General features: G+C 36.3%; 3 protein-coding genes across 5 annotated transcripts; 1 reads left to right on the plus strand and 2 right to left on the minus strand.

Annotated features, from left to right (window-relative positions):
- Positions 1-1,527: 1,527 nt before the first annotated feature.
- Positions 1,528-3,213, plus strand: LOC116159315 (myosin-2 essential light chain). Of its 2 annotated transcripts, XM_031472272.1 has the most exons (4): positions 1,528-2,167; positions 2,243-2,270; positions 2,611-2,792; positions 2,840-3,213. In XM_031472272.1, the coding sequence occupies exons 1-4, from the start codon at positions 2,165-2,167 to the stop codon at positions 3,068-3,070; spliced, it is 444 nt and encodes a 147-aa protein (XP_031328132.1). In that variant the 5' UTR covers positions 1,528-2,164; the 3' UTR covers positions 3,071-3,213. The 2 variants fall into 2 exon arrangements, with proteins under 2 accessions (XP_031328132.1, XP_031328131.1); XM_031472271.1 differs by lacking the exons at positions 1,528-2,167; positions 2,243-2,270 and adding an exon at positions 2,407-2,562.
- Positions 3,214-5,812: 2,599 nt separating this feature from the next.
- LOC116172039 lies at positions 5,813-7,846 on the minus strand. 2 transcript variants are annotated; one of them, XM_031489143.1, is made up of 5 exons: positions 7,644-7,784; positions 7,528-7,586; positions 6,301-7,356; positions 6,105-6,250; positions 5,813-6,056 (listed from the first exon to the last, which is right to left on the minus strand). In XM_031489143.1, exons 3-5 carry the CDS (start codon positions 7,331-7,333, stop codon positions 5,892-5,894), a joined length of 1,344 nt encoding a protein of 447 aa, XP_031345003.1. In that variant the 5' UTR covers positions 7,334-7,356; positions 7,528-7,586; positions 7,644-7,784; the 3' UTR covers positions 5,813-5,891. The 2 variants fall into 2 exon arrangements, with proteins under 2 accessions (XP_031345003.1, XP_031344994.1); XM_031489134.1 differs by lacking the exon at positions 7,528-7,586 and having other exon boundaries at positions 7,644-7,846.
- A 1,577-nt stretch (positions 7,847-9,423) lies between these two features.
- Positions 9,424-11,901, minus strand: LOC116172029 (ubiquitin carboxyl-terminal hydrolase 14). Its single transcript, XM_031489124.1, has 11 exons — positions 11,723-11,901; positions 11,483-11,661; positions 11,327-11,434; positions 11,165-11,279; positions 10,943-11,118; positions 10,805-10,896; positions 10,601-10,757; positions 10,204-10,269; positions 9,975-10,157; positions 9,814-9,922; positions 9,424-9,764 (listed from the first exon to the last, which is right to left on the minus strand). The coding sequence occupies exons 1-11, from the start codon at positions 11,742-11,744 to the stop codon at positions 9,502-9,504; spliced, it is 1,470 nt and encodes a 489-aa protein (XP_031344984.1). The 5' UTR covers positions 11,745-11,901; the 3' UTR covers positions 9,424-9,501.
- Between the last annotated feature and the right edge of the window lie 483 nt (positions 11,902-12,384).

Here is a 12,384-nt window from a genome sequence, read left to right on the forward strand (position 1 = left end):
TAGAAAACAAACTCCTGCCTGATGCTTTAACATAAAATCGGGTATGAAACTATGAAGCACCTTAAATTGTTTTACTCTACGGACAACTTTTGACATATGCTCCGCGATAGATCCGGAATTTAATTGGCGCAATTTCTTTTTGTTTTTCATCGAAATTTCTTTCACTTGCGATACGTAGATGAAATTTCGTTCGTTAAATAAAATCCAATCTTCCGTACCGAGCTTTTGCAATATTCCACTCAATAAGATCAAGCTAAAATTGCTAACCGAACCTACGAATGCGATCGACACAAAAATTACTTCACCAAACGGAGAATACGCAATGAGGTATTTTACGGTGTGCAAATTTTCGGGAAACTCCTCGAAGGTGCTTCGTATCGATACAAGCAAAAATCCTATAATGATCACCCGTTGCGTGGAATCAAACTCCGGCATAAACACAGACGGCAAAGGTAGAGTTAGAGATGAGTTCCTGCACAGCATATCCAATTTATCATACAGAAGTTCTACACCCGTAACATACACTGAGGGAAATAAGTATGAATTTAAAATCGCTGTATCGTCATCGGTATACAGTTTTGCTAAAACGCTAATTAACTGTTCATATCCAGTGGCACCCTTAAGAACCGGTATTTCCGATTCAATATAAGTTAGAAGTGTGTTAAATACATTAATGTCTGACAACCCGCACATTTCGCAAACGACAGTCGGGTTCCGCCTTAAGTATTCTTCTGTAAGACGCCGAGTATCTTCCTCTGGTGTCTCGAGGAAGTCATCACAATTCTCCTGCTCCGTCTTGATGCAGACGCGTTCGACGTCGTCGTCGACTTGCACTACTTCTTCTTTTGCCTCTAAGGGATGGTATTCTTCCTTTATGACGCTTGATATTTCTGTGGCCATCTTCTAGATAGGAGCTCTAAACAATATTTACCATAAACAAAAGTAGGGTTAACTATTGAAAAACCTACGAGTAAAAAACATGTGATGGTTCCTTCTTTATCGATAATCGAGTATTTGATTGTACAGAGTGTAGTAAAATAATTTCACTTTTGAAAGTGATTTATGTACAACAAATATTTTTGGTTTTTGAACTGTTTACAATAAATGACAAACTTTTCTATTAGTTTGAAATCAATAAACGCTTTACACAAATTGTGATGAACTTTCCCTTTCTTTCCTAGTTTCGGGTAGGGGTGTGCCCTTTTATTTGGAATTAGTTACCCGTGTAGGGTCGGGAATGAGAATAACCCTACTGCAGCGGCACTGCATGTCGTAAGAGGCGACTAATCAACGGTGGTCATCTGCCTTGTGAAATTTCTGACTGGGAGTAATTTTGGCGAAAAATTTTCGATACACACTTTAATCCTGAAAAGTGAATCTTCGGCTGTACGGATCACGGAGAGCAATGCGCTTTTCAGATTTCCCTCTTTCAGTAGCACAAACTTGTCTACTTACTAAAGTCAGGGCCGAATTATGGAAAAAATTATGTTAATATAGTATAAATCTCTTTAAAGTAAATTTGCCAAATATTAGATTAACTATGAAACTCGGCGAACTTCGTACCGCCTATCAGTCAATGTCCGGCTCTCAGATTTTTGTGCCGTAAATCGTCAAAATGCCATTCAGACAGTTTGTCCTTTTTCTGGGTCACATAAAAAAATAAAGTTGATGATTTGTCCGCCATGAAACGTTGTATGGAAAATCCCCTCATGGGTGTCTTGTAGAGCGCAAAAAGTGACAATGGGGGTGTTTTTTTAAAAATTTTTTGTATCTCTATTTAAGGGAGTTTCAAGAAAATTTGAGTAGATCATGCGACAAACTTTAGAGGGGTTTACCGATTAGTTAAGGAGAAATTTATGGAAGTTGGGAAGTAACACGTGGAAAAGCTTTGAGCGAAGAATTGGATAGCAAGGATGAAAGAAAGGGATTTCATAGATATTTAAAAGAAAATTAGGGGAAACTTCAGGGAGATTGAAAGAAAGCATTTGATACAATCATTTCACTAACGCTAACCTAATGTCGCTTTCCTTATAGATTGGCCCATATTTAAATTTAGCGCCTTATTTGAAAATGGTGAATCACAACGCCACAAAAACGATGATTCATTCGGCAATCGTCAGTTCTTTACTTGGGTGTTTGACAATTGAAAATTTAGATCGTTAAAATGGTAAGTGAATTTCAAATAGATTAACAAAATTAATTAAAATGTTAATAGTCTCTAATTAAGCGTTTTCAATTGCAGGTGAATTATTCAGAGGAACAGATGGCCGGTAAGTCAATTATTGCGATAGAAATATTAAAGTAGCGTAGCCCCACCTTAAATTTCTTCCTTATTGCAAGACTGTCATTCAAAAGTTCTGGGGAACCTTAAAACAATTTCAAAATCTGTCTTGACCATAAATGGTACTCGCCATAATGAATCACAACCAGATTTTGTCCTTATATGGTTTTAATGGGAAAGTAGACGATCGAGCAAGGTAACAAATAACACATTTATCTCATTGCCTTCAAGTGCAATGTATCTCTACGAGCCAAGTAGGCCAATTCTATCTTCCGTCGAAGGTGTCTGGATAATCTAGACAAAGATATTCTAACCGCTCTCTTTTGTAGAATTTCAAGAGGCCTTTCAACTGTTTGATAACCGCGGCGATGGAAATATTCACGTGTCACAAATTGGAGACGCACTCCGAGCACTAGGTCAAAATCCCACCGAAGCCGACGTAAAGAAATACAGTCACCAACATAAGCCGGACGTTCGCATTTCGTTCGAAGTCTTCCTCCCGATTTATCAGGTGTGATTTTAATTTCTTATTAATCGTGCATTAACAAACGACCTTAGCAAATTTCGAAATCGCGCACCGCCGAAACCGCCGACGATTTCATTGAGGGCCTAAGACACTTCGATAAGGACGGAAACGGTTTTATTAGCTCGGCCGAGTTTCGTCATTTGCTAACGACTCTGGGCGAGAAATTGACGGACGACGAGGTGGAACAATTGCTGCAGGGTCAGGAGGATTCTCAAGGGAATGTAAATTACGAGGAGTTTGTTCGTATGATTATGTCGGGGTAGGGAAGTTAATTTATTGTTTTAATGTTTGCATTTTGAATGTCATTCCATTTTTTGTATGATTTTTTGGGATATTAAAAACTGACCTGTAGATAATATGTAGTTATTTATTGTTGATGTTATTTAATAAAGGGGTAGTCTTTGTACATACTTCCCATTTAGTGTTGGGGATTATGTTGTTTACTGTAGGTCGTATCAGTCTATTAAAAAAGAACCAAACAAGCTTTACTAACGTGTTGTACCATAAAATTGTAAATTCTATGTGGTTTATATATATTTATTGATATTAGAAAAGGTTTTCTCCTATACTCCTCTACTAATCCAATTCTCTGACCTCTGTACACTCCATGCTTTCTTTAAAAGCAATAACAGATAAAGTGATCAAATTAACCGAAAGGGTAGTTAAAATGAAACAAATAAGTGTGCATTCTAAAGGGTAATTTATTATGGGATAGTAAAACTCACAAGTTTGTGTCGGAGAGCACTTCCCAATAACTCTCAAAATGTAAACAGTGATAGAGAGCTCTCTCTCAGCAAGTAATTGCTGCAATAAATCTTGCACTTCTAAACAAGTTTTGACAGGAAGTTGTCATTTATTTGATTGTTGGTGAGCAAGTGCTGTGCTGTAGCACAGGCCAAATGTATGTGTTCATAAGAAGACATGTCTTCTTTAATTAACACTTCAAGGATTTGCAGAGTTGTGACAAATCAAGGCTAAAATCTCTACTGTGTATACGCACATTCAAAAGCAAGTGCCTGAGAGCTAGAGAAATTTTACAATTTGCTTATATGTAAACTCTAGCACAATTTACTACCCCGTATAAATGATGCTTAATGGTATCTGCCATTTTTATTAAAATGGGACGCGGAGCCCAAAATATAAAATATAATAGTTTCCATGGAAACGACAGGACCTAAGCTTGCTATATTTGACGTCCGAGTTAAATTCAGAAATTTTATAATTATTTATATGGCTTCTGCTATAAAATAAAGTTTTGGTATTATACACAACGATAATGAAAAACTAACCGGCTTGTGACAGTTAATTCACTCGATGGTTAAAATCTTCCTTTATCATTGTGTATAAGCCACTTGCAAGCATACACGGTGTCCATTTTTCGAGTGCCACTATGGGGATCTTGCTTATCAAAGTTGCGAATTTTCATGTTGAATAATAATCTGAAAAGAAATTTAAAATATCTTCAATACCTAGTTTTGAAAATATCGCAAAAAAAGAAAATTTCTGATTTTCGTTTTTAATTTTTTCATAGTAAACTAATCGTTCTAGACATTTCTAATTAACACATTATTCAGACACTTTTTAATGGAGATTTCGAATATGGCATCCCGTTTTCAATAACTTTTAAGATGACGGAGAAACAGGTGGCAACTTTAATTTTTCTTATGGGCGCTGTTTTGGATTTTGACATTTTGAGATTACGTCTTTTCTTCTCTTTACAACGATATATCACACATGGTGGTTCAGTAACACATTTTTCCTAAAATTACAATTTTAATTTTCTGCGAAGGGTGCTTTGGAAAAACAAAACGTTCTTTTGTTGTGAACAAAAGGTTGAAGATTTCAAGTAGTGTAATTTACGTTTGTGCTAGATTTATTGCGAAAATATTATTTCTTCTTAAGTATTTGGTTCTAATTTGAATTATAATTTTCTTGCAAAACGGAAGGTTCAATTATATTCAGATGAAAATCTCAACTCAACTAGTTCCCTGCCAACGCTCTAACCAGACAGATGGATCAAACTGTCATACTTTTGATCACAATAAAAGAACGTTTTGTTTTTCCAAAGCACTCTTCCGGAAAAATTAAAAAGTGTCTGAATAATGTTTTTTTGCGATATTTTCAAAACTACTAAAGATATTTTTAATTTCTTTTCAGATTATTATTCAGCACGAAAATTCGCAACTTTGCCCCCATTTAACCAACTCTCTATCTCTTCAGGTAAGCGAGATCCCCATAGTGGCACTCGAAAAATGGACACCGTGTATACCTATCAGGATGATTAGTAACGAAAAGTGCACAGTCAAGCGCCCTTTTTGCGCCCATTACTGTGAATTTTTTTCACTTAAAGACGTTTCGAAATTTTATATGACCACCCTGTACAAATTTGGTGAAGCCTAAGGTTTACTGAAGCAAGCTTTGATAACATGGGTCCTGTCTCATTTGTAAGCGGTTTGATTTAAATGCAAAGTGCACTTATATTAGCTCTTTGGTGGGCGCGCCTTGCCGCTAATTTTATTTAATTAATTAATTAATTGAATATTTGTAATTAAGAATGCTGTTAGCTATTCGTTGATTGGTCTCTCCCCCAAACACATTCAATTGTCCCTAGGAAAATTCGCGGCTATGATATTTCTTGGAATGAAACAAGCATAAGAATGGGTTACCTTCTATTACAAAGATTGGCATTACTGCACCGCGCCCGTTTGCGTATCTAATTGACGCCCAAAATACTTCAAACTTTGTAGTAGAAAGTTTTTCAGAAATATCTAAAAGCGTTTCCAAACTTATTTATACAGTGTGTCTATACTCATTACTGTAACTAAAATTGGTGATGTAAATATAAAATTTTATTTAATTAACGGTACATGTAAAATGCAAATGACTATGTAAATATTTCATTCAACAAATTGTATGTAGGAAAAAATGTGTTTGTTCAGTATTTACATTAAGACATTGTGTTCTATGTCATCTATGTGTAACCGGTACAACAAATTATTTAAAAATTCAACTGCACAAACATTATTATTATCATTTTAAACTAACATTAAAAAATAAAAGTAACATCTACAATATACGAATCGATCATGTCGACTTAGCGAGACATTCCCTGACATGAACTTCATATTCTGTATTGAAAGGTAACACCTCATCGCAATTTTCGCATGTGATCCTATCGCTACCGTTAAACAAAATTGTTGTAGACGTATCCTTTTGCTCGAAGCTATCGATACATTTATCTGCGTGCGTCTGAAAATTCAACAATAAATTACTGTTCCGTGAAAATTAAGATTATACCGCTAGGACGTCTTGTACGAATTCTAAACCGCAAATTGGACACGCTCCCATTATGTTGGAGGTTGATGATTGTGACTTGTCCTCGATCTCCACATCATACCCGCTCGCTGCTTTTTTGTTGCTGTTCTTAATCGCCTTCGACTTTCCTGTACAGCGTAAGTTACAAGAAATGCGGGGTATAATAAGAATAACCTACCACCACGTCCACGTCGTTTCCCCGAATTTTTCGTTGGATTTGGAGGTACAATTCTTCTAGTGGTAAATGCTTCTTCAGCATGTACCAATTCGGCTACGTCTGTAGAATCATCAACATAATCTTCGTCGCTATTATTAGCCAAGGAATCGACAAATTTTTTAGTTTCCTTCGTCAACTCTTTTTCCTGCTCTTCCTTTTCCTTTAACTTGTCAAACAGTCTCTCCGACTTAGGTGAAAATATCTTGCTTCTTTTCATTATTTGATCGTTATTCAATGTAGATATATTCCTTCTTTTGGATACGGAGCTAGTGGGGGAGTAGTCTTGGTTGTGATGAGAGGACGATTTGTTTCTCCAAGAGTCATTCAAACTTTCCGTATACAATTTACGCTTCGTTTGTCTCCCTGTTTTTGTAATGTAGATGTCAGAAAGGTTATCTTCCACAAAAAGGTCCTCATCCTCGAAATCATAACTGATCACTTTGTCGTTACCCTTTAACAGAGTCCCATTGAATTTAATATCGGGTTGTACGGGTTTGCCCAAAGGAGCGTATACTTTTGATTTACGTTGAAAGGTATCATAAATTTGAATTAGCTTCCTGTGGTATTCAGATAGCAGCCGCTTTCTCTCCTCCAAGTTCAGTTTAATAAATTTAGGGTCACAGTATAGTGGGGGATTATATTTCGGCTTATAGCTAATTAAAGTGAGAGGTGGGTGTTTTGTTGGAGCACTGTTAAATACATCGACACTATCAAAATCATTACACCTCTGCTTAGGATCGACGTTTTCATCGGTAATGCTAGAATTACGTGTGAGTGTTTGTGAAGTGCTCGTTTCTGAAACGTCCATTTGACTTTCACGTAACTCTGACTGCTCCGATTTTTTGACTGGTACGCTGTTTAAACGCATTTCATCAACGAAATCATAATTTGAATTGGCATCTGCTATGGTGCGCCTCTGTTCGTCTTCAGCTGTTGCGGTAGTTTTAGAATGATTGAGAACTCGATATAATTCCGACATTTCCGAGGTTGACATACTGGGATCGAACAAACCGGCCTCTGTAAATGAGACATACAACAAACAGGTAACGAACACTTTCTATGGGATGTAGTATGAGAATTACGTTACACATGGCAGACAATTTACTCGTCTGTGGTTGCAATAAAAATCGCGCTGTGAGCATCCTTCAAAGTAAAACTGAAATAAAATTTCAAATTCCGTGCTCTTACCATTCTTTTAAATTACCACATTAATGTAAAATCTTTGGATATTACAGCTCTATTTAGAACTACAATTACAAAACAGCAAAAGTTTAAGTTTGTACCGAAGTTTCTTGGTTCATTACCTTTTAAGCATTTTGTCACTTGGGTAATCGGCAGGTCCTCATCTTCATCTTCTGATATATTCGATTCTTCGAACATTTTTGACGTGTGTGTGTATATAAAAACTATCCAAATAATAAACTCCAAATAATTAACAAAATACCAAGCATTAATTTTGAGGTTATGTTATCCACTCTGTAAGACCGCCTTATTTAAAATAATGCATCCATTGGCTTGCGTGAGAAGTTCAGCTTCGGGGTGAAAAGTAGTGGCGTAGGTACGATTTGGTTAAAATGTCTTATGCTACGTCGGACTCGATGGGGCCACAACATTAATTGGTATCGTAAATAAATTGTCCAACCACCTATTCCCGTGAAACTTTTTCAAAGTTGTGAATGATGAAGGACGCGGGTACCTATATTTTTGTTCCTTTATGAACATTTTTTGCACATTACGTATTAGAAATCTCAAATCCTAAATGCGCCAATTCTACTTAAAATTGACGTACATCTAGAAAATTCTCCTACCCAAACGGTTTAAACGTAAACGCAAACGATTATGTTCTTATATAGGTATGGTATATAATTAATATGCTTAAAAATTAACACAAATATTAAAGCAATTAAAGACTCTGTAGTGAATGACTATTTTAATAATCCACAAAATATAAAATGTCTTTTAACAGAAATGCACGTTTTGAAACACAAGTACCTAATCCGAATCAAAAAAATTTCGCGGATTTCGATCTGTCTGTCTGTATATACTCTCATTTGCATTGCGAAGTCTGCGTATGCGCCCATTAATCGTCAAGATTTTTCTTGGTTGAGGTGCCAGAAGTATATGCTACCAAATACAAAAAGACATTAATATATAATAAATTACATTTATTATTATTAAATGTTGAAAGACTAAAAACGAAAATTCTGATAAGATAGTAGTTATACACCGCCTTTTTTTGAGGCCCGAAAAAAAAATTGTCTGAGATCGACCGGGAAAAAACATTTTCTTATGGAATGTAGCCTGTAGAATCTACAATTTCAAACAGTTCCAAGATTGGGCTACTAGATCAAAAGTTACAGCCCTTTCAATTTTCTTTCGAAATTGGTTTCTAGTCTATAACTTTTGATTGAGATGTACACTCCATACAAGTGTTGATGAGCAGAAGGGAAGACGAGATAGTTGTATTTGTTTATTGTGCCATATTTTTTTTTTACAAAAGTTATACTTTGGTAAATACAATTTTTTGGAGCTCCATAAACAACAAGGAGAAAGTAATTATCGTTGGAGAAGAGTCAATTTCTTCAAATATTTTAGTACTCAACGTTACGTAAAATTCGTTTTAGCCATTCACACGTGTGGGACCTCGTTTTTAAATTCAGTGTTAGACTTCTGACTAGCCTCTGTAAAAGTGCCCTCTCACTATGTAGCGTCTCAAATAGTGACCCGTTTTCTTCAAATTCTTATCGCAAAGAAACATGCATTTTCCCTTGGAAAAATTCCTACGCGTGGGGTAATTGCAGAAATGCACTGCTCCATCTGTAAGCTTTCCAAAATAAAAATTTGCTGTGACTAGCACAGACACCACCTGCGCTTGTGGGTATTTTCACAAGTCATTTTTTACCCCTGACTAACATGTGGGTGGTAAAAACCTAGTCTGTCCATTATTGTGGATCGGGAGGAGATGAGGAATTCTTTTTGTTTTAACCGCGAACTGTTATGTGTCTCTTTAAGACACTTTCCTCCAACATGTACATAAAAATTATTTCAGGGAAGGGGAAGGTGTTAATTGAAACTATCTCCTAGTAAACGTGGAATTGAATTTTTTTCTTTTTAAAGAAAATGTATAAAACTGTATTTTATAATCATACATCACAAATGATTTTATTCTGTATCCATATTTTCTACGGGTAATTCAAGAATTCTAGGGCCGTATAACAATACATAGGCACAATGCCAATCACCTCCTCCAGATAACTTCAAAATATCCTCGGAAGATACCGGAGATACAAAATCGTCGTCACATTTAAACCAATTGTTATTAGCATGTCTAACCCAGCCTACGTAATGGCCGCTTGAAGATGAGCGACCTTTATGAGTCAACACTGCCTGTAACGTGTAATAGCCGCTATTATTGCTTCCTATATCTGAAACTAACTGTGCAAAAAATAATCGTAATATCGCTCTCTTTCTTACCATTGTCAAACCAGTATGGCACAACCTTTCCTGTTTCCTTTGCTTTCCCATCTTTACTTTTTATGCTGTTTCCCTTGGTCGCGGCCTCGACTTGCGCATCTTCCAATTCCTAAAAGTATTTCGCACTTTATTTTCGGAAAACGCGCACTGTACCGACATACCTTAAACTTTAAGCGCATGGGAGTAAGCTTCTCTTGCAGCTCTGGGGAACAAAGCTCGTACGCATCAAAATCCAACGGAAATTTGACGTCTTTCAAAATTTTTGCGTTAATGGATTCCTTTTCTTTAAAATAAAATCTAACAAATTGTATCGTAAGATATGCGGGTAATCGACTAATTTTGGACTACAATAAATTTAAATCACCTCAAACCTCAATGTGTAATTCTTACCGTTTTTGTATAAACCGCGTCCCTGTCTAAACAAGTTGACATTTTTGTAATTTGTTCTTGCATTTTCTGAAATGTTTACAATGAGATTTTGTATTACAAAAACTGAGGGGTGTGCCTCTGTCTTTAGTATATTTTTAAAAATAAAAAATGTGCTATTGGTCGACTTTTGTCCGTTTGTTCATCTGCGGTAATGAACATTATGCTATATTTTAATAGCACTAAATTATTATGGCTCAATTTTTTTGTGAAAACGGTCAAATGTATCACAATGGCCAAAAACTATCGGGATATTCTATTGGGATTTCTTGGTATTTATATGTAGAGACTTGAGATATTTTTTTATTCGTGACAAATACTTAAGAAAGTGACACACCCCTCTGTATAAACCCAATCTTACCGATCGAAGACCTGAATGCATATATCGTACGTCTTGCGATATGAAACAACTTATTTGCAAAAATTGCTCTTTTGTTTTTGTGGGCGGTTCCTCCTCTGATTCCACACACTTCCACTCTACCTCGAAGGTCCCTCCGAAATATTGATCTATAAGTGACCTTAAATGCACTGGCTGTGAACACAGAATTATCAAATGAGATCTCACTTGTAATTTTCAATTTGTGGCGCTTCCGTTTGCTTTGAGGATAATTTTTGCTGCAAAACTCGCACTAGCTCCGTCCAACATTCGTTCGCGTCCTACAAATTATAACTTTAACCGATAGTTTCCTATGTCGAACCGCACCTGTTGCTGAAAGGCACCCTGCTCGCTGGTCTCAGCAAATCTTGGAAAGGCTATGTGTAACATTTGCAGTAACGAAAATGGGGGGATTGTACGACCTTGGTCCATGTTGGTATAGAGATCTCTTAGTGAGGCTGTGATCGATTGCGCAATCTGAGATTCGTCTTCTCTTTGTACATCTGCGAGACGTTCTATTAGCGATTAAATCTTCCTATGCAATCTTACCTCCTTTAAATTCTTTAAGTGCGTCTCTTAGTTCGGGAACCGTACGTAAACATTGCACGGTAGCATTCATGTAACAAGTATTATTAATGTTATGTAGACCGGGTGGCAACTCCAACTAAAAGTTACAATGTATTAATGTATTAACATTTCTTGATTATTTACAGCTGTAGCCAATTCGCTTTCATTCATGTCCTCAACAAACATGGTTTTTTCTACCGGTTCTTTTGGAACATCTTCTTCTTTACTGCCCATTAACAAAATTGTCGCACCCTGACAATGGAACACTCGTTACAAGCTTAGAATGTAAACAACCCTTACCTCTCTCAACTTAAAATTGCTCCAATCCTCGTCTTTCAGCGTGACACCTTTAAGCATAACCTTCTGTCTCTCCGGTTGTACACCAGTTAAAGCGAAAAGTTGAGCTTTAAATAGCATGGGAGTTTCCTGCGTGTTCACCTCAATGTCGGGATAGGATTCTTTGCCCCATTTTACTTTCACTACAATAAAATGTTAGGATCGCCGGAAAATGTAAGGTTAGAAACAACACAAATGGTTTACCTTTAAACGAAGCCATTGTCATTAACGAAGTGCCTTTTTTTCACAAAAGTAAGGCGACGTTAACTTAGTTTATTCAAAACCAGAATATCGTCTCTAACAAAAACTAAAAAATGCAAATATCACGGTAGGTCTTTTGACAGTACAAGTTAAAAGTCACCGCTCAGTCACCTGTCCCATAGAATACGAGGTCAGTTCGATTTTCCCTTTCAGGAGTATACAGAGTGTAGGCTGGTCACGTGACGACAAGCTACAATAAACGCACGGCATGAAGCATATGGAGCGTCAAAGAACCTCTAAATTTTGTACAGCTTAACCTCAAAGGCTCAAACGTGTGCAGCAGTAATAGATAACAAAAAAATACTTTTGGTTATAATCCTGCATGAGAATGCAAATTTGTTATTTTTCGAAAGTGATTTAGATAATAAAGATGACACAAAGGCTAATATTGTGAGTTTCAAATAAGCTTGACCACGTGATCATGTCTATTGCGCTCCTTGTCTTTTATCGTGCATCAATTTCGAATTTCCTTAAAAAATGTTAAGTTAAAGTAAATTGGCAACATTTTACTACCACAGAAAAAATATTAAGCAGAAAAATGAAATACGCAGCAATTCGCAATTGTATAATTTTACTTTACCACGTTTTGTGACGCACCGTGTACT

This window comes from Photinus pyralis, unplaced genomic scaffold (assembly GCF_008802855.1).
Source record: "Photinus pyralis isolate 1611_PpyrPB1 unplaced genomic scaffold, Ppyr1.3 Ppyr1.4_LG1, whole genome shotgun sequence".
Taxonomy (NCBI): domain Eukaryota; kingdom Metazoa; phylum Arthropoda; class Insecta; order Coleoptera; family Lampyridae; genus Photinus; species Photinus pyralis.

What these genes read in the sequence shown, in the direction of transcription:
- LOC116159315 (XM_031472271.1), top strand. Translation starts at nt 2,517, where the DNA reads ATGTATCTCTACGAGCCAAGTAGGCCAATTCTATCTTCCGTCGAAG. An exon ending in AATTCTATCTTCCGTCGAAG is followed by an intron (nt 2,563 to 2,610) that starts GTGTCTGGATAA and finishes TCTCTTTTGTAG; the next exon opens with AATTTCAAGAGGCCTTTCAA. An exon ending in TCTTCCTCCCGATTTATCAG is followed by an intron (nt 2,793 to 2,839) that starts GTGTGATTTTAA and finishes AAACGACCTTAG; the next exon opens with CAAATTTCGAAATCGCGCAC.
- LOC116172039 (XM_031489134.1), bottom strand. Translation starts at nt 7,719, where the DNA reads ATGTTCGAAGAATCGAATATATCAGAAGATGAAGATGAGGACCTGCCG. An exon ending in GAAACGACGTGGACGTGGTG is followed by an intron (nt 6,251 to 6,300) that starts GTAGGTTATTCT and finishes TACGCTGTACAG; the next exon opens with GAAAGTCGAAGGCGATTAAG. An exon ending in TCGTACAAGACGTCCTAGCG is followed by an intron (nt 6,057 to 6,104) that starts GTATAATCTTAA and finishes TTGAATTTTCAG; the next exon opens with ACGCACGCAGATAAATGTAT.
- LOC116172029 (XM_031489124.1), bottom strand. Translation starts at nt 11,744, where the DNA reads ATGACAATGGCTTCGTTTAAAG. An exon ending in GCAATTTTAAGTTGAGAGAG is followed by an intron (nt 11,435 to 11,482) that starts GTAAGGGTTGTT and finishes TTCCATTGTCAG; the next exon opens with GGTGCGACAATTTTGTTAAT. An exon ending in AAAGCGAATTGGCTACAGCT is followed by an intron (nt 11,280 to 11,326) that starts GTAAATAATCAA and finishes TGTAACTTTTAG; the next exon opens with TTGGAGTTGCCACCCGGTCT.